The 20,948-nt window shown below is 37.9% G+C and overlaps 1 protein-coding gene across 1 annotated transcript; it reads right to left on the bottom strand.

The window, feature by feature from the left end:
• Window positions 1–18,736: 18,736 nt before the first annotated feature.
• On the bottom strand, window positions 18,737–19,429 carry LOC149195875 (dnaJ protein P58IPK homolog). The gene has a single exon (XM_089408900.1). The coding sequence runs from the start codon at window positions 19,161–19,163 to the stop codon at window positions 18,792–18,794; it is 372 nt and encodes a 123-aa protein (XP_089265026.1). The 5' UTR covers window positions 19,164–19,429; the 3' UTR covers window positions 18,737–18,791.
• Window positions 19,430–20,948: the final 1,519 nt, after the last annotated feature.

The raw sequence follows: 20,948 nt of genomic DNA, 5'->3' as shown, positions 1-20,948 counted from the left end.
CCCGAGAGCTACAAAACATACATGATTCTTGAGGATCTCCACCTCATGAATTAGTACCTTTCTATGGGAGCCCAAGACATGCAGTAGAAGGATGGAGTAGTGGGAGTTGGTGCAACCAGGTGCCAGAGTGAAAGATACAGTAACTAGTAGCAGGTCAGAGACTGAGCAACGCAGAGTAGAGTTGGAAACAATGTAGTTGGCATAGTGCATAGTCAACAACAATGTAGAAGCTTCAGTGACAGTGCAAAGGCTAGCAGTAGTCAAAACTCGAATGGAAGATCCATCATACTGACCACATTTGGTTCAGTATTTTGGTTTCTTTTCCATTGTAGTTGTTGCAATTGCAGCAACAATAGATGGAGAAGGTTGCAGTGCAGATGTCATGTTGGCAGCAGTTCATCAGGGCCAACAGCACCACGGATGCAACAATCAGAGTTGTGTAGTAGTTGGTTGGCAGAAGTATCCATACATCATAAGCACAATAGCAGATGGTGCAGAGACAAAGTGATGCTTCAGTGGGTTGCAACACTAGATCACATTTCTCGCTAAGAAGGAGTGTTGATTTTTGTAGCATCGGATGTGCTCTAGCCTTGAGATTTTTAAGAGAAGCTAAGACACATGAATTCTCACATACCCATAAATAATTTGGGAAAATTCCACCTAGAGATGATTTAATTAAAAACAACATTGTCACTTGCGTGTGTTATTTCTTTCTTGATCACTACTTGTTTCCGCATATAATTTAATTAGTGAAGGCTACACTTGTATTTACTTCAATATTTACAGTGTAACATAGTAAATAACTTGCATGAATTAACAAGTAGGAGAAGTAATATCATTTTGTTGCAGTAGGGAATTTGGGTCTCCAAAATTTCACAGTTGGTTCTCCAACGAGAGACTATAAGGAGCTTGATGGGCACTTGGAGAACACATCGAGTGAGAGAGATAAAGAGATCAAATTTCTCAAGAGTAGCAGTGTTTATTTGCCTAAGTGAGATCGAGTTATCTTCTTGTAGTGAGGGGCAGGGATAGTAGTCAGGAGGAGAGTTTTCTAGATTCAGAGAGTATAAGGCGGAGAAAGTAGAGAGAGATTCAGAGAGGCAGTGCAGAGCTTCAGAGGGAGTTTGAAATTCAGCTGGGAAAGTTGAGATCTAGTGCTATAAGCTAGGGTGTGAGATCGGAGGACCACAAGGTCAAATTTCTAGACAACAGGATATCAGAGGAGGAGGTGATGTAGAGCCTAGAGATTATGATGCAAATTTGCATAGGTTGACACAGAGGTTGCGCAGAGCCAGCGTGGGGCTAACCTTCCAGAGCTTGATCAGTGTCGGATTGCCAGAAACAATGTGATATTTTTCTCACTAACTCTTTGCCAGATTATTCTCTATATCATATCTCCAATTTGGGCATCTAACAATTTGTACTCAAAAACCACTGCATAATAATAAAACCCTCAGCTGTTGCACAAGTTTTCCCAAGTTGGGTCTTTCTGGGGACATTATCCAAAAACAACTGTGTAAATGTGTGTGCATTTATTTCTCTGTAGTGCAGTATTTAGTTCCCTCAATATTTATTTTGTGTAGGCTGCAGTGTATGTATTTCAATATTTGTTGTAGAAAACTACAAGTAATTTGTTTAAAGGAATTTGACAAATATGAGAAATATCATCAGTTTGTTGTAGTAGGATTCAGGGTCACAAAATTTTCACAAATACTTCATTGATTATGGCCATTTTCATTAAAAAAATAAGGTGAATCTCACAAATATTGATTCCAAGAATGAAGAAATTATAGTAATCAATGCATTCACCATGCATTATTCATTGTTCAAAGCATGTAGTTCACCTTTCAATGCACAAAGATGAAGGACATACCAGATTTCAACGCAGCATACATGCAATACATTTTAGACTTTCAACACACCATTCTGACGTTGCATTACCACTATTCAACATTGCATCAACGTTATGTTCAACGCTCCATTCCATGTTGTATATGAACCAATGCACATAGAATAATATACCCACAGAGACTGAACTACACATGGATCTCCACATAACTCAGAATTCAATGGTGAATGTCCAACACTTATACCAGATTGTTTGAATTTTTTCTCTTCATACGCTAAAATACCAAAAAAGATTACGCAACTTGTGAAATAAAACTAAGGTGCTTCAATTACTTCCAAACCCTCTTGTCGACTTGGGTTATGCGTTGGCGTGCTGGAATATTTGAAGGGCTCACATTAGGCTTGTTTTGAAAGTGTCTTTGTAGTCATGAAAACCATATGAAATCAATACAAAAACAAACATTCTTGTCGTCTTGCTCGGTGTATGCATCACATTTTTTTTTATTTTATTTTTTTTTGTGTCGATTCTTCTTTCAACAAAAATTAATGTTTGTCTCAATCTGGGATTGAAAACTTCTAAGAGAAAAATGTTGCAAATGTGCCCAAACAAGTTGTTACTCGAGCTTGGCAGTGAAGATGAAGAAATGGCAGTGAAGCAATCATGTAGTGATGTTAGGAGTTGAGCTATGGTGGCACAAAATGATGCCTTGAATCAGATTGTAATCTTGTTTGATCAGCTACCATAGTGTGGATGAGCTTCTTGAATGGGATTCTAAAATGAGAAATTCCAATGATGGTTTTGATGTCATATCTTGATTGGATGAGGCCTCAAGGATAACACCATTGGGACTCAAATGTGTGGGCATGAAGATCTTAACCCTACATATCTTATTACAAATCTCAATGCCACTATGGGACCTAATGAAACCTGAACTGAGCTGCCCAGAACCATGCAATTCTACACTGAATCCACAAAATGCAAGGCCATAGAATAATGTAGCGAATGTAAAGTATGCATAGAGAATTAGGTAATGGACTAGCAAGGTAGGTTTGACCAGCTTGGAAATGATGTGATGAGAAAGATTGGCGTGGAGGAAGAGTAATAGACACATAGTGCTATGAGAGAGAATAAGGAGGAACGATTCTGCAGGGGCTAGTAGAGCAGCAACAAAAGTAGAACAGAAATAAAGGAGTTACGAATGAGCAAAAAATACCTTTGGAAAATAGAAAACTTTAATTTAGCTTCAAAGAAATTCAGTAGTGTAGGTCAGTGGAACAATGCACAGTAAGAATTATGCAAGCACACAACAATAGCAGTTCTAACACGTAGGAAGGTAGAACTGACATTTAGGAGTCCACAAAACAAAGTGGCTCAAATTAGAGCAAGGCCAAAATTCTCCTATAAATTTAATACCATGTTAGACATTACCATGGCGAAGACCAAATATGAAGGATAAGCATTGAATTCATATATTATTCACATGATATACATTTCATAATACATTGGAGCAACTGTTGGATTCCATATTCCAAGGTCTCTTAGACTCCCTTTGACTACTCACATTCCACACCAACCCTTAGAGGATTAGGTATCCAACAAACTTTAATCCTATTAATTTGACCTCCACTTCCTCCACACAGTTTGCAATCATCTCTCATTTCTCCTTGTTTAAGAACAGGCTGGAGGCGCTGCCAAACTTATATAATATTTAGGAAAATATATGTCATTCATCCAGATTTATCTCCCCAATCCCAAGAATGTCATCCACAAAAATTAAGTGGGATAAGTGAATGTTTGTCGATATTTTGAAGCCCTTAATTCTACCCTCCTCCTGACATATTCAGAGCTTTGCTAAGCCCTTCCATCACAAGAATAAAGAGAAAATGGGATAGAGCACATCCTTGTCGGAGACCATGATGGGTTCTAAAAAACTTAGTGGGATGCCCATTAATCTGAACAACAATGTTAGTCGAGGAGACACGTGCCTTGAACCAATCAACATGTCTTCTTTGAAACCCACATGTATGGAGGATCAACCTTAAAAACTCCTAATCCACCCTGCCATATGCCTTGATGAGGTCAATCTTCACCAGGCATGCTTTCAATTTTTTTATACTAATGGAATGGATAAACTCTTGGGTAATCCCAACAACATCCTATATTCTCCTTCCTACAAGAAATCCAAATTGCTCCAAAGAGGTATGCTCAAACAACAATTGTTTAATTATGATAGCAATCTCCTTGGAGATCATTTTATAGACTACATTACATAATGATATTCGTCTAAAATCATAGAAATGACATGAATTAGTGATTTTTGGGATAAGAGTGAAGAAGTTTGCATTTATAGCACATGTTATATGCTCCTGGAGCCGCGACTCCTCTACCATCGGTATAAGATCAGAGCTCATGAGATCAAAGAAGAAGATGTATAGTTCCCCAACAATCAAGCCCAGGGCTTTTATCCTTGGATAGATCACTTAACACTCCTTTTAACTCTTCAGCAAGGACTGGATCGTCTAATCAATCAGAGTCTGCTTCATTGACCATGCATGGGAATAGATTAGCCAGCTCTCATTGGTCCCTAAAGTTTGAATCAACAGAGGCCTGATATTGCTTGTGAAGATCTTGGACTACCTCCTTATGTATATCCTTCAAGGTCATAATAATATCATTATGTTGGTTCAGTATATGCCAAATTGAATTAGCACACCTTCTATTGGATGCCACTTTGTGAAATAAGCTGGAATTTTTATCCCCACCTTTGATCCATCCCATTCTACCTTTCAATTTCCATTCATCCTCTTGCAATTTAAGAATTTGATTCTTCCTACCTACAAATTGAGTCAAGATCCTCTTGTTTTGATAAAAAAATAGACCCGTGATTGATGGGGCCATTAGAGATTCTATGTGCTCTATGTCTCAAAATTTGTAGGGCGGCTTAGACACATGCATTCTCCAATACCCATAAATAGTTTTGGGAAATTCCAAAGGGAGACATTAAAATAATTAATTATTTTTAATGGGACCCTAAGTCTAAACTTAGGAAATTAAAATAATTAATGGGTATTAATCTAAACTATGGGTGAAACTTCTAGAAGAAGGTAGAGATGGAGTCAATATGATCCTAGCCATTGATTAGGATCTAATTTGGGTCGTTGATTGATCAACGGGAGGATTATAAGAAGAGGCTTGGTGGGCACTTGGAGAACACACCAGAGGCAGATACTCAGTTATCTGAGTAAGATCGATTTTCTCACTGGTCGAAGTTTGGAAGAGAAAATTGAATGAGAGGGATATTTTCAAGTGAGAAAGAGAGAGAGGGCATCAACATCAGTTAGGAGTACAAGGCAAGAAGACACAGAGAAGGGAGAGCCAGTGCAGAAGTGTGACATAGAAAGAGGCAACCCAGGGTAGGTTAACGTTTGTATTGCATGAGCAGTCTGACGTTGGGCCAGCATGAGGAAAAGTGACACAGGAAGATGCAGAGGGATTCATAGGGTTGAGGAGCACCTCTCCTGGATCAAAGATTTGTCAATAAAGCTTTTGTAAATTATCTCACTTTTGTTTTGTTGGTTGTATATTGTAAAAGAGATTTTTGTTGAAGAATAATAAAGGAACCCTCATATGCTACACCGGTTTTCCCACATTAGGTTTTTCCAGGGACGATTGTACAAAATTAACTGTGTTATTGTGGTTATTCTTGTGTTGTTATTACATTCTCTTTCAAAATTTTATTTGTGAAGACTACAGTAGAATTTATTTTGATATTCACCATAAGAACACTGTGAATAACTTATTTCTAAGTTAATAAGTAGAAGAAATAATATTATCACTGCAGTAGGATTTCTATTTTGAAATTTTCACATGGTATCAGAGCAAGGTTAAGCAGGAGTGCAGACTGAAGAGCCCTCATTAAGGAAAAAGAGGGAGTTCAAAATTACTACAAAGGCAGAAAATTGAAAACCCAGAAATTGCATTGTTTTCTAGAAACGACACAGTTTATTCCATAATAGTTGCTGGGGTAGGATAGCGTTAGAAAACAACACAAATATGGACACTCAAAGCAACTCAAAATTGGCTTCTAGACTAGAAGAATAATTCGCATGCCTCGAAAGTTTTGCATCAACAGATGTTTGGTATATTGATAGTTGGGCTTTAGCTCATATGACTGGAGTACGAGAACTTTTCTCGAGCTATCAAGAAGAACAAATGAATTTCCATATTATAATGGGAAATCTGACAAAGTGTACTCCAGTAGGGAGGGGCACCATAGCATTTCAGGTAGAAGCAGGAACCAACATCCGAGCCACCAATGTTTTGCATGTGTCGGGATTGGGAATGAATCTGATTTCAGTGTCCCAGATACAGGACAAGGGATATGATTTATATTTCATTGGAAAGAAAACATACGTCAAGCATCCAAGCTGGAAGAAGAAAAGACAAATTGGAACTCGAAGCAACAAATTGTATAGGTTGCAACTTGAGTCTCCAATGGCACTGATAGGTAGCAACTATGATGGTGAAAAGGAATGAAATGAATTATGGCACATGCGAATGGGACATTTACACCATGGAGCATTGAGGATGCTCAGAGAGACTGTTACAAGAGTAACATTCCTTCATAGTGAACATGATGACTTATGCAGAGGGGGTGTACTAGGGAAGTACGCTAAAGAAGTTTTTTCTAGAAGTAACAATAGAGCAGAATGTGTATTAGGATTGATACACTCAAATACCTATGGTCCTATGTCCACAAGAGATCTTAGTGGTGGCGAATACTTCGTCACATTTATTGATGATCACTCCAGAAAAATATGGATCTATTTCTTAAAGACCAAGGATGAGGTCTTTGATAATTTCCGAGAGTTTAAAGCTCTTTTTGAAAATATGACAAGGAAAAAGATAAAGGTACTACGTTCAGATAATGGTGGAGAATATATGGACAAATACTTCACACATTTCTGTGCAAAGGAGGGCATCAAAAGAGAGTGGACAACTCCATATAATCTGAATCAGAATGGAGTAGCAGAATGGAAAAATAGAACTATTTCTGGGGCAGCCAAAGCTATGTTGTATGATCTGGATCTACCTAGGTATCTATGGGCAAAAGCTTGCAACACAATAGTGTATATCCAGAATAAAACTTCTCATAAAGCATTGGGGAAGAAAACGCCCAAAGGGATCTTCACGAGGAAGAAGTTGAAAGTAAGTCATCTCAATTTATTTAGAAGCGTGGCTTATTGTCACATTCTAGACGAGAAGTGCAGTAAACTGGATCAGGCTGCAGAAAAGAGATATCTTGTAGGATACAACGAGACCTCAAAGGCATACAAAATCTACTTTCCTAGCAGTAGGAAGATTATAGTGAGACGAGATGAAAAGTTCATGTAGGATAGAGCTTTCAGGAAATCTCATGAGATGCCTATAGAAGATCAGTTAGAAGATGTTCCACTAGTCCAGGAGCAGTAAGGGCAGCAAGGAGGATAGGTAGGAGGACAAACATCTGGATCGAGTACAGTGACCAGTACCAACATCTCCTCAGAAGGAGGAAATCCAGATAGTTATCAGCAGATGGAACAACGGGATCAGGAGGAGGAGTTGATTGAGCCTCCCACCACTAATGGTAGAACTAGAAGATAAGTACGACAAACACTGAGGGATGCAGAGGAGTTTGTTGGAGCTCCTAGAACCAAGAAAAGGCAGTGTAAACAACCTGATAAATACTAGGCATTGGTAGATTAGGTTGAAGAACCCTCTAGCTTTTAAGAATTTGTTCAACACCAAGTATGGGTGGATGCCATGGTATAATAATACAACTCTATCATGACGAATGATGTTTCAGAAGTTATACCTAGACTAGAATATAGATCAGTTGTAGGATCATGATGGATCTACAAGATCAAGTATGTTGCATATGGAAGTATAGAGAATTACAAGACTAGGTTTGTGGCAAAGGGGTATGCTCAGAAAGAAGGAATAAACTATGAAGACACCTTCGCCCCAGTTGCTCGACACACCTCTATTATATCTGTTATATCCCTAGCGGCTCAAATGGGATGGGAAATTCACTAGATGGATGTCAAGACAAAATTTTTGAACGAGGTGATAGAAGAGGAGGTGTATATAGAACAACCCGAAGGATTCAAAACTCATGAGAAGAGAAATCATGTTTTCATATCAAAGAAAGCCATGTATGGGCTTAAGTAGACACCTAGAGCATGGTATGGTTAGATTGATAGTTACTTGAAACAGTTGGGATTTGTCAAGAGTGATGTTGATCCCAATCTCTACTATTTAATGGTAGAGAATGAGCCTCTTATTCTGGTATTGTATGTAGATGACTTGTTCCTAACTGGGTCATCCAGGCTCATACAATATTACAAGAAGAATTTTGAAGCTGAATTCGACATGAAGGACTTGAGGTTGATGCATTATTTTCTAGGATTGGAAGTTTGGCAGAATAATGGAGATCTTCCTTAGACAAGGAAGATATGCTACAAAAATTCTAAAGAGATTTAGAATGCAGGATTGTCGACCCATCTCTACTCCAATGATCACCAACTGGAAGAAAATAGATGCATAAGGAGACAAGGAAGTGGACCCCAACTTTTATAGGCAACTCATTGGGTCGCTCATGTATTTGGTTAATACTAGGCTGGGCTTTTCTTTGTTGTCAACACTCTTAGTTAGTTCATGTTGGAACCAAAAAGGGTGCAGTGGGCAGCAACTAGACACATTCTTAAGTATGTGCGTGGAACAGCCGGATATGGGTTGAAATACTCCTGAGGGGAGGCGCCAGATTGAATGGGCTCATAGATGCATATTGGGGAGGTAGTTCAGTAGATTGAAAAAATACCTCGGGATACTCCTTCATTTTTAGATCAGGGATGATATCTTGGTGCAGCAGTAAGCAGAAATTAGTAGCCCTGAGCTTAGCAGAAGCAGAATATATGGAAGCCAGCACAACTATGTGCGAAGCTATATGGCTCAGAAAATTGCTTGTGAGCTTGTTCAGAAAAAGGATGGAAACGACCAGGGTTTACTGTGGTAATCAAAGTTGTATCAAACTATATGAGAATCCAGTATTTCATGATCAGTGAAAAAACATAGATATCAAATGTCACTTTATCAGAGATCGTGTTCAGTGTGGGCTAGTACAGCTACAATATGTCCTCATGGGAGATCAAGTAGCAGACATACTCACAAAGGCTATCGGAAGGGCCAAGTTCACTCATATCAGAGAGTAGATGGGTATGGTAGAGAATCCATTTCAATAGCAGCAGTAGTTTGCAGTACACGATCAGATGGCAGTGGCAGCGCCAATGACAAAACGGATGAAGAAATTCAAAGGGAGTTGCAGTACGAATGCAGTGTTGATAGTGGCAGGTTCAGTAGCAGTATAAATGCATCATTTTTATAGTATTTGATGGACAACAGGTCAGACATCACTAGCATAGAGGATGATGTTATGAATTTAGAGTGATGCTTCAATAGATTGCATTGCTAGAGCACATTCCTCACTAAGAGGGATTATTTATTTCTGGTAGCGTCAGATGTGCTCTAATTCTCAAAATTTGCAGGGAGGCTTAGACACATTCATTCTCCAATACCCAGAAATAGTTTCAGGAAATTCCACCCGGAGACAGTTTTATTAAAATAATTAATTATCTTTAATGGGACCCTAAGTCTAAACTTAGGAAATTAAAATAATTAATGGGTATTAATCTAAATTGTGAGTGAAACTTCTAGAATAAGGAAAATATCAAGTCAGTGTGATCTTAGCCATTGATTAGGATCTAATCTAGGTCATTGATTGATTAATGAGAGGATTATAACAAGAGGCTTGATGGGCACTTGGAGAAGATACCAGAGGTAGATACTTAGTTACCTGAGTAAGATCGATTTTCTCATTGGTCGAAGTTTGGCAAGAGAAAATCGAATAAGAGGGAGAGTTACAAGTAAGAAAGAGAGAGACGACATCAGTATAAGTCAAGAGTACAAGGCAATATGACACAGAGCTGGGAAAGCCAGCACAAAAGTGTGACGCAAAAAGAGCCAGCGCATGACAAGTTGATGTTGGGACTGCACGAGCAGTCTGACGTTGGGCCAGCATGAGGAAAAGTGATGCAGAAAGACTTTGAGGGATTCAGAGGGCTGAGGAGAACCTCTCCTGGATCATAGATTTTTCAGGAGAGCGTCTGTAAATTATCTCACTTCTATTATGTTGGTTTTATATTGTGCAAGAGATTTTTGCTGAAGAATAATAAAGAAACCCTCATTTGCTGCACCGGTTTTCCCACATTGGGTTTTTCTGGGGATGATTGTCCAAAAATAACTGTCATTGTGGTTATTCTTGTGTTGTTATTGCATTCACTTTCAGAATTTTATTTGTGAAGACTGCAATAGAATTTATTTTGATATTCACTATAAGAACAATGTGAATAACTTATTTCTAAGTTAATAAGTAGAAGAAATAATATTATCACTGCAGTAGGATTTCTATTTAGAAAATTTCACATTCTATACTATCTCTATTTCAGCTAATTCCTTAGATAGCTCCATTTTCCTCTTTTGGATCCATACTTTCACATTAGCCTTCAATATGCTTAGCTTATGTGTTACCAGTTCCATTTTATGATCAGCAGAAATTTCTACAAACATTGTCCAAGATCTGTTGACTAAGTCCACAAAATCCAGGGAAAATTTTAAGAACCTCCCTAAATTTATATGTATAATAAATGGGCGAATCCCCATGATACATAGGAAAAATGGAAGGCAATTTTATTAATAATATAATATGTATATATAATTTTTTTGGCAAATCTCTCACCAGATTATATTATCTTGTAAAATCATGGAAAATCAATAAGAAATGGCGAATCACTAGTACAAAATGTTGAATCACTAAGAAATCAAAGGGTTTTTGCAGTTGCTTGGCACCAAGAGGGTATTCAAGTATAAATTGTAAAAGAACTTGATCACATTGTCCGCAAATCAGACAAGCTTGACTAGTTACCATCAAGCGCGCCACTATAGCGACTAAATAATATAGATCTGAAACCAGTTGTTGTCGCTTAACAATTGCTTTCAAAAGTGATAGTGCAATGATAGTTGAGATACTCTCTAAATTGATAAAGAGTGGACATTGGATAAGCATCTTTAATGGATCATTTGAGATGGTTGTATTTTCATGTCTCAAAAGCATAACAAGTAAATTAACAGAACACTACATTAAAGGGCTGTCACTCTTTCTTGATGTTAGGAATATATTAAAAACTAAGGCAATATTGCTACTGTTAATAGAAATAGATGGAAGGGGAAGTATCAATAGACAAGCCAAACATTTCACAAAATGTGATATAACTCCACATTTCACATTTCACAAAATCTTTCATGTAGGTTGAAGCTATTAATCTCAAGACTAGGAATACATCTAGGGTTTAGGTATATTTCAGTTAAAGTAATGTCATGCATGTGTCCAAATTCATTGTGCCTTCTAGTATATAAAGGAGAAAGAAAGCGTATAGTTTTTATTTCATTCAATTTATTAGAGTGGGGAGTAGTGAGTGAAGTTCATTCAGTTTTTCAGAGTGGGAAGTAGTAAGTGAAGGGTGCAATTTAAATCTTTCCATGTATTTCCTATTTTCAACAATAATAAATGTTGAAAATAATAGCGAGTGAAGGTCTTCTTGACTTGTGCCTTAGTCAAGAAAGACTTCAATGTGTTCTTATTTTTTCAATTACGAGTTCATGGAAAAGGATGAGTTAGTTTGTTCATGTGCTAGTTGGAGGCTCAATTATGTGGCTCTCCAAGTGCGAGTTTATATTTGGAAAAAAATGAGTGAGAGCCTCAATGTCTAATTGTGGCAAGGATGAGTTAGAAGAGTTAGTTTGACTCAGTTAACAAATCAATCACAAGACTGAGTTCTAAAAATAAACTTTCCAGTTATAGCATGATCAAATAGCATAAAAGGAGGATGAAGGCACAAAATTCAACAATTATTTTGTGCACAAGGTTGTGAGAAAATACAATAGCTCACAAGTTTGTGAGAAAGTGCACAAGAATTGTGTGAGATTCATGCTTGTGGTGTGCATATTATTAAGTAACAAGTGCACAGAGATTAAGAGATTTGTGCTACAAAATAGGAGGCCTTGTGCGCATGAGTTTAGGAGCCAAGAAGAGAGGCTAGTGTGCAAGGAATTCGAGATTGTTTATGTGCAAAGGATAGGAGTTGTGATCAAGTAATGTCCAGGGAAGGTCTAGGCTAGGTTAGCAGGAGAACAACTCTATTCTCAATAAAAAATTTTCCTTGTATTTGATCTATATACTCTATCAATAAAATACCAAAATAAGGAGAGGGTTTTCCCAGTTGGGTTCCCAAGAAAATTAGTGTCTCATGTGTAATTGTGTCTTTAAATTGTTTCATTCCATTGCTTCTATTGTTGAGAAATTTTGTTTCTTGGTGAAAAGAAAATTAGTTTCAGATTTTTCATTTAAGTAGCAAGCAGAATTTCAAGGAAATTTGATAATAAACATGATGTGAAATGAGTTTTAGCTATATGCATGTGTTGCTACTTTCTTCAACGTGATGTGTTTCAATTCCTAGTAAAAATCAAATTGCAATTTCAATGGATATTTTAGTTTTTGGATTTTCTAATTAAGTAGGTTTGAAATTAGATTAATGTTATTACCATCTTGGTCTACATCTCTTAGAAATGGTGTCAAACACACTAACTCTTAAGTAGGGAAAAATAAATGTACCCCCCTATTGACCCAACGCTGAACATGCCTTAAACTAAAATTAGAGCATAAGAACTGAACACTAAAGTATGTAATATGAGCTTGTGATCTCAATCTCCTTCACTCTATGGAAGAAATGATAATCTAACAAGACCCTTCCTACCTATTGAAGACTGTAACCACTCATTTTTACCCAAGTTTGCCATCAAATATGAAGGCCCTAGAAAACGTTCCAATGTAGTTGTCTCTCTCTATAGACCCTTGAGGAAAAAGCCAAAAGGATCACATCATCAATGAAAAGAAGAACAGGGATGAAAAATTGCACCCATTGTTGCCATATGTATGCCCATTAAGGAAAAACTCCAACTCATTGATGTAAATCCCAATCAAGGTGGGAGATAGTGGACACCCTTACTTAACCCAACTAGTGCTCTTGATAAACTTTGTATGCTACATGGAGACAATCCAGGATAGACTCGTACAAGCACTTGATTTCTACCTAGATAATATAAAAAATGCCAATGTCTCTAATCCTTGAGAATAGGCATGTTTGAATGTGTGAAGTGGCTTGGCTTAGGTATATAACTTTTAAATATTACATGAGGCTCGAAGAAGCTAATAGACATGAAATAAGTACCAAATATGGTTTCTCCATACATAAAAGCTACAAAAGGTAGGAAAAGTTATTACATGAGCTCCTCTAATACCAGTTTTCAAGAAAATAAAGGATCTAAGTCTATTATTTTAGTGCACATATGATGGTACTCAATGCACAAAAAAGGTTTCTCTTTGAGTCTCTCCCAGAAATTGGGATAACCACAAATGAAACACGTAGATTTAGAGTGAATTAAATATATCTGCTGAAACAATACCCATGTATAACACATCATCAAAAAAATATTCCCCAACTAAATATTAACAACGAACATCAAGTAGTTTCCCTTCATCCATAATATCAAACACGCTACACAATAACTTCTCATATAGCTGAACATTCAGATGATAACCATCTTCCCAGTGGAAGATTTCACCTGACATATCAACTCTTGTAGGTCTTCCAACAAGTTCAACAACAACTCTTCTCAAAGCCCTTAAAGCTTCGGCTTGTTGAGTTGAACCTGCTGAAGAAGGAAGCCCCTAAGATCATGAATGAAAAATAATCCTTGTTATGGTTCTAGAGTAATTTAAACACAAATGGATTGCAAAATTTGTACTACCAAATGTTGGTTTAAAATTTAGGATGATTCTCATTTGATTCTTTAATTATTGACCTCCTTTGAAAAACATTCAGGGAGAGTTACCTCTCATAAGCATGTACCTCAGCTTCTTCAATCTTCACTAAGAGAGATCTGAATTCAACTTCCATACCCTCAAAATCCTTAAGTCCAAATGCAGGATGATTTAGAAGCCCTTCTTCCAAAACTTTTATCTAAAACAAATAAAAAGACAAGCAAGAGTTTAACATTGTACCACGATAACAACCTTGAGTAAAAATAATCCATGAGGTGCAACTACTCTAAACCTGTATACCACCTGTCGCTTTTTCCACCATAAATATGACTTTCGTCAAAGAACTCATTGGGTGATATGTTGCACAAAATATCTAAAGGGACCAAAAGAGTACATTCTATTGGACACTATACTTACTGTAGCAGAAAGCAAACCCTCTCTTGTTCGCATATCCATTGTTTATGAAATATGTAAGTAAACTACCACATTGTTTTCAAATAAGAAATCTTGTTCACACTGTAGGTTTTAACCCCGTACAGAAATTACCTGCATACGAATTCTAAAACACAGAAAATAAACAATGCGAGAGCATAACACATAAAACACATATACACAAAGATTTTACCCTAGATCCCAAAACCGGGACTACCAGCTTGATTTTTCATTATATTCCTTTCAATGTTACAATACATATTTATACATGCCGAAGCATCCAATACCATGGATCGAAAACCATCGCGTCCAAAACTATGTGTGAAAATCATGCACACAACCATAGGTAGGTCTGCCCAACCTAACATAGGGTCCAAAACCAAAATTTTACATGGCGCTACCCTGGACCCCATAGAGTGGGGTTACCTGCACCCCTCAAACCCCCTGTGACTCCGCCCGCTACGCAATCGGCACAACGAAGGGGGGCTCTGCCCCCTTCAACCCCCCGGTTAACTGCGTGGGCTAGTCGTGATAAGAATATAACACAACCCAACATTCTCCCACTTGTTTTTTTCTTTCCACAAGGGGCCACAAGAGAGCTTAGTCATTTATCTAGCCCTGCAACACCCATTGTTTCTCTACACCAAGAGAACTTCTCAGAGCTCACAGATTTTGTCAATGCATCTGCAGTATTCTTCAAAGTGTCCACCTTTACCAGCAACACCTTTTTGTCTTCTATCATATCCCTCACAAAGTGATACTGAACATTAATGTGTTTTGTCTTTGAATGATATGCAAGGTTCTTTGCCAAGAAAATTGCACTTTGGCTATCATAGTCTATCCTTATAGCTCCCTGTACTAACCCCATATTTGAACACAATCTCTGCAACCAAACTGCTTCCTTGCTTGCATGAGTGGCTTCCATGTATTCTGCATCTGTAGTTGATAGTGCCACTACAGATTGTTTCTTACTCATCCAACTGACTGCACCTCCAAATAGGTTAAACGCATACCCACTTATAGTTCTTCTCTGATCCAAATCTCCAACCCAGTCTGCATCAACAAAGCCATGAATATCCAACACTCTATCCAATCCTGGTCTTTTTTGGTAGTACAAACCATAATCACCAGTGCCACACAAATACATGAAAACCCGCTTCACTGTTGTCTAGTGCTCCTTCCCTGGTTTTGACATAAACCTGCTCAATACTCCCACTGCATGTGCAATGTCTGGTCTAGTACAGACCATCGCATACATTAGGCTACCGATTACACTTGCATATGGAACATGGAACATGGAACATGTCCTCTTCCTATTCTTGTGTCTTGGGACATTGTTTAGTAGATAACTTTACACCTACAAGAATAGGAACCTTCACCGGTTTACTATCCTGCATATTAAACCTTTGCAATATTGTCTCGACATACTTCCTCTGGTTTAACCAGAGCTTCCTCTTTGTCCGATCTCTTTTAATTTCCATGCCCAAAATATAGTTTGCAGCACCAAGATATTTCATGTCGAATTTGGAGGACAAATGGGTCTTCAAATCCTGGATAATTTCTTTGTCATTTCCAACCAGCAACATATCATCCACATACAAGACCAGATAAATAACACGGTCACCAATTAATTTAAAATACACATAGTGATCTGCTTTGCTTCTGGTGAAGCCAAGTCCCTGTATAAATGTATCAAATTTCTGATACCACATCCTTGGTGACTGTTTTAACCCATATAGAGACTTCTTTAACTTGCATACCAGTTATTTCTTACCCTTCACCGCAAAGCCTTCAAGTTGATTCATGTAGATCTCCTCTTCTAGATCCTTGTGAAGAAATGTTGTCTTCACATCCATCTGTTCTACCTCAAAATCAAAAGTAGCAACAACATATAAAAGTAACCTAATAGAAGTTACCTTGGCAACAGGAGAGAAGATATCACCAAAATCAATTCCCAGCACCTGGGAATAACCTTTTGTTACCAACCAAGATTTGTATTTCTCCATCTTTTCTGTATTTGTCTTCTTCTTGAACACCCATTTGCTGCTTGTTAGCGCTTGAAATTTCACCTCAGGCTGAGAAAGGTAAACCTCAAGGCCACATCAAACCACTTAGCCTCGTAGCTAGCCCTATGGGGCAGGAGAGGGCTCTCTCCAATCTATCTCAGCAAAAGGTCTTCAAAGGGCTGAGATGACTTTAAAAGAAACTGATTTTAGGCTAGTAAATTGATAAAAAAGGATTTTTAATAAATGATGGGGTTTTTCTGGGCTGCATGGGGTAAAGAAACAGCTTGAACAGAGAAATTCAATCAAAACACAGATTATCTCCTGAGGCAAGGTAGGCAAGAAATTTAACACCAAATTTAGATTAAATGAGATGGCAAGACTACTGAGGAGCTGACAAGGGCATAGAAGATGAATCCTTGTCAAACAGAAGAAAACATTGAATATTGAACAAACTTAAAGGCAGAGCATACAAATGATGAATTCTACCTTAACACTTCATTTGTTCAATTAGAAATGATCATGAAGTGAAATGAAACATAACAAATCACATATGAAACACAAGAAAAACTTATGCTAAATTATCATACCACAGGAATCTCAGAAGTTAGAGCTGTATTTTCATTAAACTCTCTGCCAAAAACTGTACATGGTAAGCTCTCTATTCTCCAGCACTCAGACCTCTCCCCTCTCTCTCTAACTTTTACAAATGATTTTTTAATACATTAAATAATCTTTGCTAGGGGAAAACAAATCGACCCCAAAACAGGGGCACTGTTTCACCTGCAATTATAAAAATGGCAAAGAGCGTTTCCTCTATTCTAAAATAAAACAACATCTCCCTAAAAATCCTCCGATGGCCGACACATGGAATAACTGTTGGAGCGCAGCTACCTTTAAATCACTAACTGAAGTCTTGAAATAGGAGATCGGTTCCTATTTTCCTGCTATGATGGATATCTTCGTTTAAATATAGGCGTTTAGTCTATGACTGTTCGCTCTTCCCGTTGAATGAAACCAATTTTTTAAATAAAGCTGATCCTTGAAGCACATTTTGATAGGAGAAAATCACTACAGGTCAACCCAGCTATATTCCCTGCCAAGAGGTATTGAATGGTTTAAAGCATTGAAAGAAACTAATTTATATTTGCTACAATTCGAGGAATTCAAACAACTAATCTCAATAGGACCGAAATATTTCACTCTGCATCATTCTTGTCTCTGGTATTGCGATCCTCACTGATTTCTTCCAAATCCTCTCCAAGGACTCGCAATTGCCTTCAAACACCATCTCACCACTTCGCCACACTCTAAGCCTTGCAGTTTTTGAAATGCGACCATCAATTACTCGACAGCCAGCAATCTTTGCATCATCACCTTTAGCTTTGCTCCTTCCTTTGAGCTCAAAAATATTTAATATTTGTGCTTCACCAGCAACTTGAGTTTCACATATGCCGGGTGCCATGCTCACAATCAAGTTTCTTGTATCTTCTAGTAGATGATAGATCACACAGTGGAGCCTTATATTTATCTTTGCTTGACGAGTTGCTGCATCTACAGAACTTGGCATGTTGCGTATATTGAAACCCACAATGACAGCTCCACACGCTTGGGCTAAATCAACATCAGCTTGAGAGATTGCCCCAACTCCTGTATGAACAATATTAACAAGCACCTGAGAACTATTCAGGCTTTTCAATGTATCTGTTTTGATGTAAAAGTGCCCACTGTTTGGGCTTCTGATACGTCAGAACCATATATTACTCCACCAATTGAACACATGTGGAACTCCATCACATTTTGAGTCAATGTCCCTGTCTTGTCTAAGAAAATATACTCAACCTGTCCCAGCTCATCATTCAAGTTTGAAGTCCTTGCTCGTGCATACATATTTGTCTCCTTGTCATACATATTGATATCCTTGTTGATGAGCTGAGTACTTTGGATGAATTTAATTATCTCAATTGAGACGTATAGTGATATCGGGATGATTGTATTGTACAAAGTAATCAGAGAAATAGTCATGAGTACGTCCACCAATACTGTGGAGCCTGCACTAAAGATATATCCTGAATCATTGCCAAGTTGTAGGTACCATAAATTATTATTGAGGAAAAACCCACTGCGCAACCAACTCCTCCAATCAGTGCTATAATGAATAGCATTCCAAATAAGTAGTATATGACTTTGTCAATCTTCTTCTCTAGTCTACTTCTTTTTGAAGGAACATTCAAGGCATTCTTCATGACCTTTGTTTCGTGTCCTGCAAAAATGACAATTCCAACAATCCAGCTGGTGTTCTTTAAGCTGCAACCTCTCAGCAAAACATTTTCAACGGATATCAGATAAGTCTCTTTTTCTATTATAAGATTTCCTGTGAAAGAATACAATGAATCGTTGGGATGCTCACAATGAATTTCACTAAGTCTCATGTGATTATAACTTTCTTTCTGATAATTTACATAAACCAAGAAATAGGTGCACATTGTGGGCTGTGTGACTAGAATCCACCTGTAGAGCTGCTTTGAAATCCTCAGCTGCCATACGTAACTTCCCTTTTCTCCAGATTTTCTTCAGCACTCTTAGACTTCTTCAAAATATTCTTAAGCTTGAAATACTCTTTCTTCAGCTCACTGTGCTCAGGATCTAAACGCAACCCTTTTTGATAGTGCCTCATGGCAACATCATAATCTGCAAGGTAGTAATAGGCTTTTCCACGTAAGAGTAATGCCTCAAGATTATTTTCGTTGGCTTTAAGAATAAATCCAGTTTCTGAAATAGCTCCTGAATAATCTTTTACTGCTATCAGTAATCTTGCTTTAAGCAGCTTTGCCTTAGAGCATTCTGGAGAGAATACAAGAACAACTTTGTCTATGTACTCTAATGCTTTTGAAAAATCACCCATGTCCAAGAGACTCAGTGCCTTATCTAGTGCATTTCTACTCTGTGTTAGCTGAGACAATTCTTTCTCTGCCGCTGAATTTCCAGGTTTGAACTCCAAAAATGTTTTATAGTCCCTCTCAGACTCTTCAAATCTGCAAAGTTGATGCAGAAGAGAGCCACGATGTAAGTATGCTTGCAAAAACTTTGCATCGATATCCAGAACTTTGTCTAGATCTTCAAGTGCCTCAAAATGGTGCCGAAGCAGAATCTTCGCAGCAGCTCGTTTTCAATAACATCAGTAGGATGTAATTTATATACATGGTATAGTGTTTAATGGCTGTTGTATACTCCCCCTGTAAATATGACTCATTTGCATTATTAAGCATGTCCTCAACACCAACCCCTGACATAGTTGTGGACCCCTCATGTAGGTTTTCCATGTTGCATCGTCTCAAGGAAGGAACATTCCCTTCACAATACCGGTGCCATAGCTTTCGGTATGTTGATTCCAAACCATGAACAAAGTTATGTCCATCAGAAATCTTGGACTTCAGCATCCGTTCCCAAAGACACATCCTCAGAGATGAGAGCAAAGGAATGTTAGAAGCTAACTCCAATGCCTTGCTGACATACTCATCTTCAGTTTGAGCAATTAAATTTGTCAAACCAACTTGGTGCGGAAGGCTTACACCCACATTGTGAGCATGAACAGACCCTGCCATGGTAACACATGGAACGCCCATATACAACGATTCACATGTGGTGGTCGTTCACTTAACAACTGCAGAATAAACGACTACCTTGTAATTGCTATAATCATGACATGCGAGAGGTGCTTCTATGAAATATGAGACTGAATGTGTGAAGTAATCTGGTGATATGTAACCAATAACTAGTTGTCGTTCAGGATCCTTAGGATTATCCCAAGCAGTGGATAGAGATTCATAAACTGTGTACCCCATTCCCTGTGTGCAATTGAATACCTTTGAAGTTGAAACAGGGTTGTCATTTGAAGAATTGGAAACTTTGAAACATTTTGACACATCTGATGATTTCTTTGGCTATTTCTGTAGGGATTGGAGCTTTTAAAGCTGCTGCCATTTGAAGAGCTGGAGAATAAATTACATATTCTAAAACAACACATTTAATGATTTCTTCTTCAAAACAGGGTTTTGAAGAAGAATCAATCTCACACTGACATAAGACGGAGTCTAACACTGCCAATGGGTTTCCTTCCAGTCGGCAACTCCACCAGATCTCAAGCCTCATTTTTGTGCAAAGATGCCATTTCATCAACTATGGCCTCTTTATAGAGTTTTCCATCCTCTGAATCTACTGCTTCCTTCACAATTCTAGGATCATCATCAGTAATAGATAAAGCAAAATTTGAATAGAAAGCAGATGGACTATACCTTTCTAGCTGCCTTCTTTCTTGAACTGATCTTCTCACACCCGGAGTTTGTGGCTCTTCATATTTTGATTCCTCCTTTATTGTAGAGTCTGATTCTTCCTCCTTTAGCTCAAACTCTATCTTCTCAGGTTCATTTTGTTGGACTTCATGTTTAATAACATCTTTCACCTCTCTGAACACCACATCTCGGTTGTACACAACCTTCCTTGTTACTGGGTTCCAAAGCTTATAACCTTTTAAACCATCCTTATACCCAATAAAGATGCACTTTTCAGATTCATTATCCAACTTGGTTCATTTCTCCTTTGGAACATGTACATATGCATCACATCTAAATACCCTCAGATGTGAAAGAGAGGGTTTCTTACCAGTCCATACCTCTTGTGGAGTCTTATC

The sequence above is a fragment of the Pinus tabuliformis genome, chromosome 2_2 (genome assembly GCF_031772625.1).
Source record: "Pinus tabuliformis cultivar Carrire ecotype Pingquan chromosome 2_2, CPIR1, whole genome shotgun sequence".
NCBI lineage: Eukaryota > Viridiplantae > Streptophyta > Pinopsida > Pinales > Pinaceae > Pinus > Pinus tabuliformis.
Note: the sequence above shows the minus strand (reverse complement) of the source record. Positions and strands in the feature narration are given on the sequence as shown.

Excerpts from the sequence above, each read along its gene's own strand:
- LOC149195875 (XM_089408900.1), bottom strand. The coding sequence starts at position 19,163 with ATGGGTGATTTTTCAAAAGCATTAGAGTACATAGACAAAGTTGTTCTT.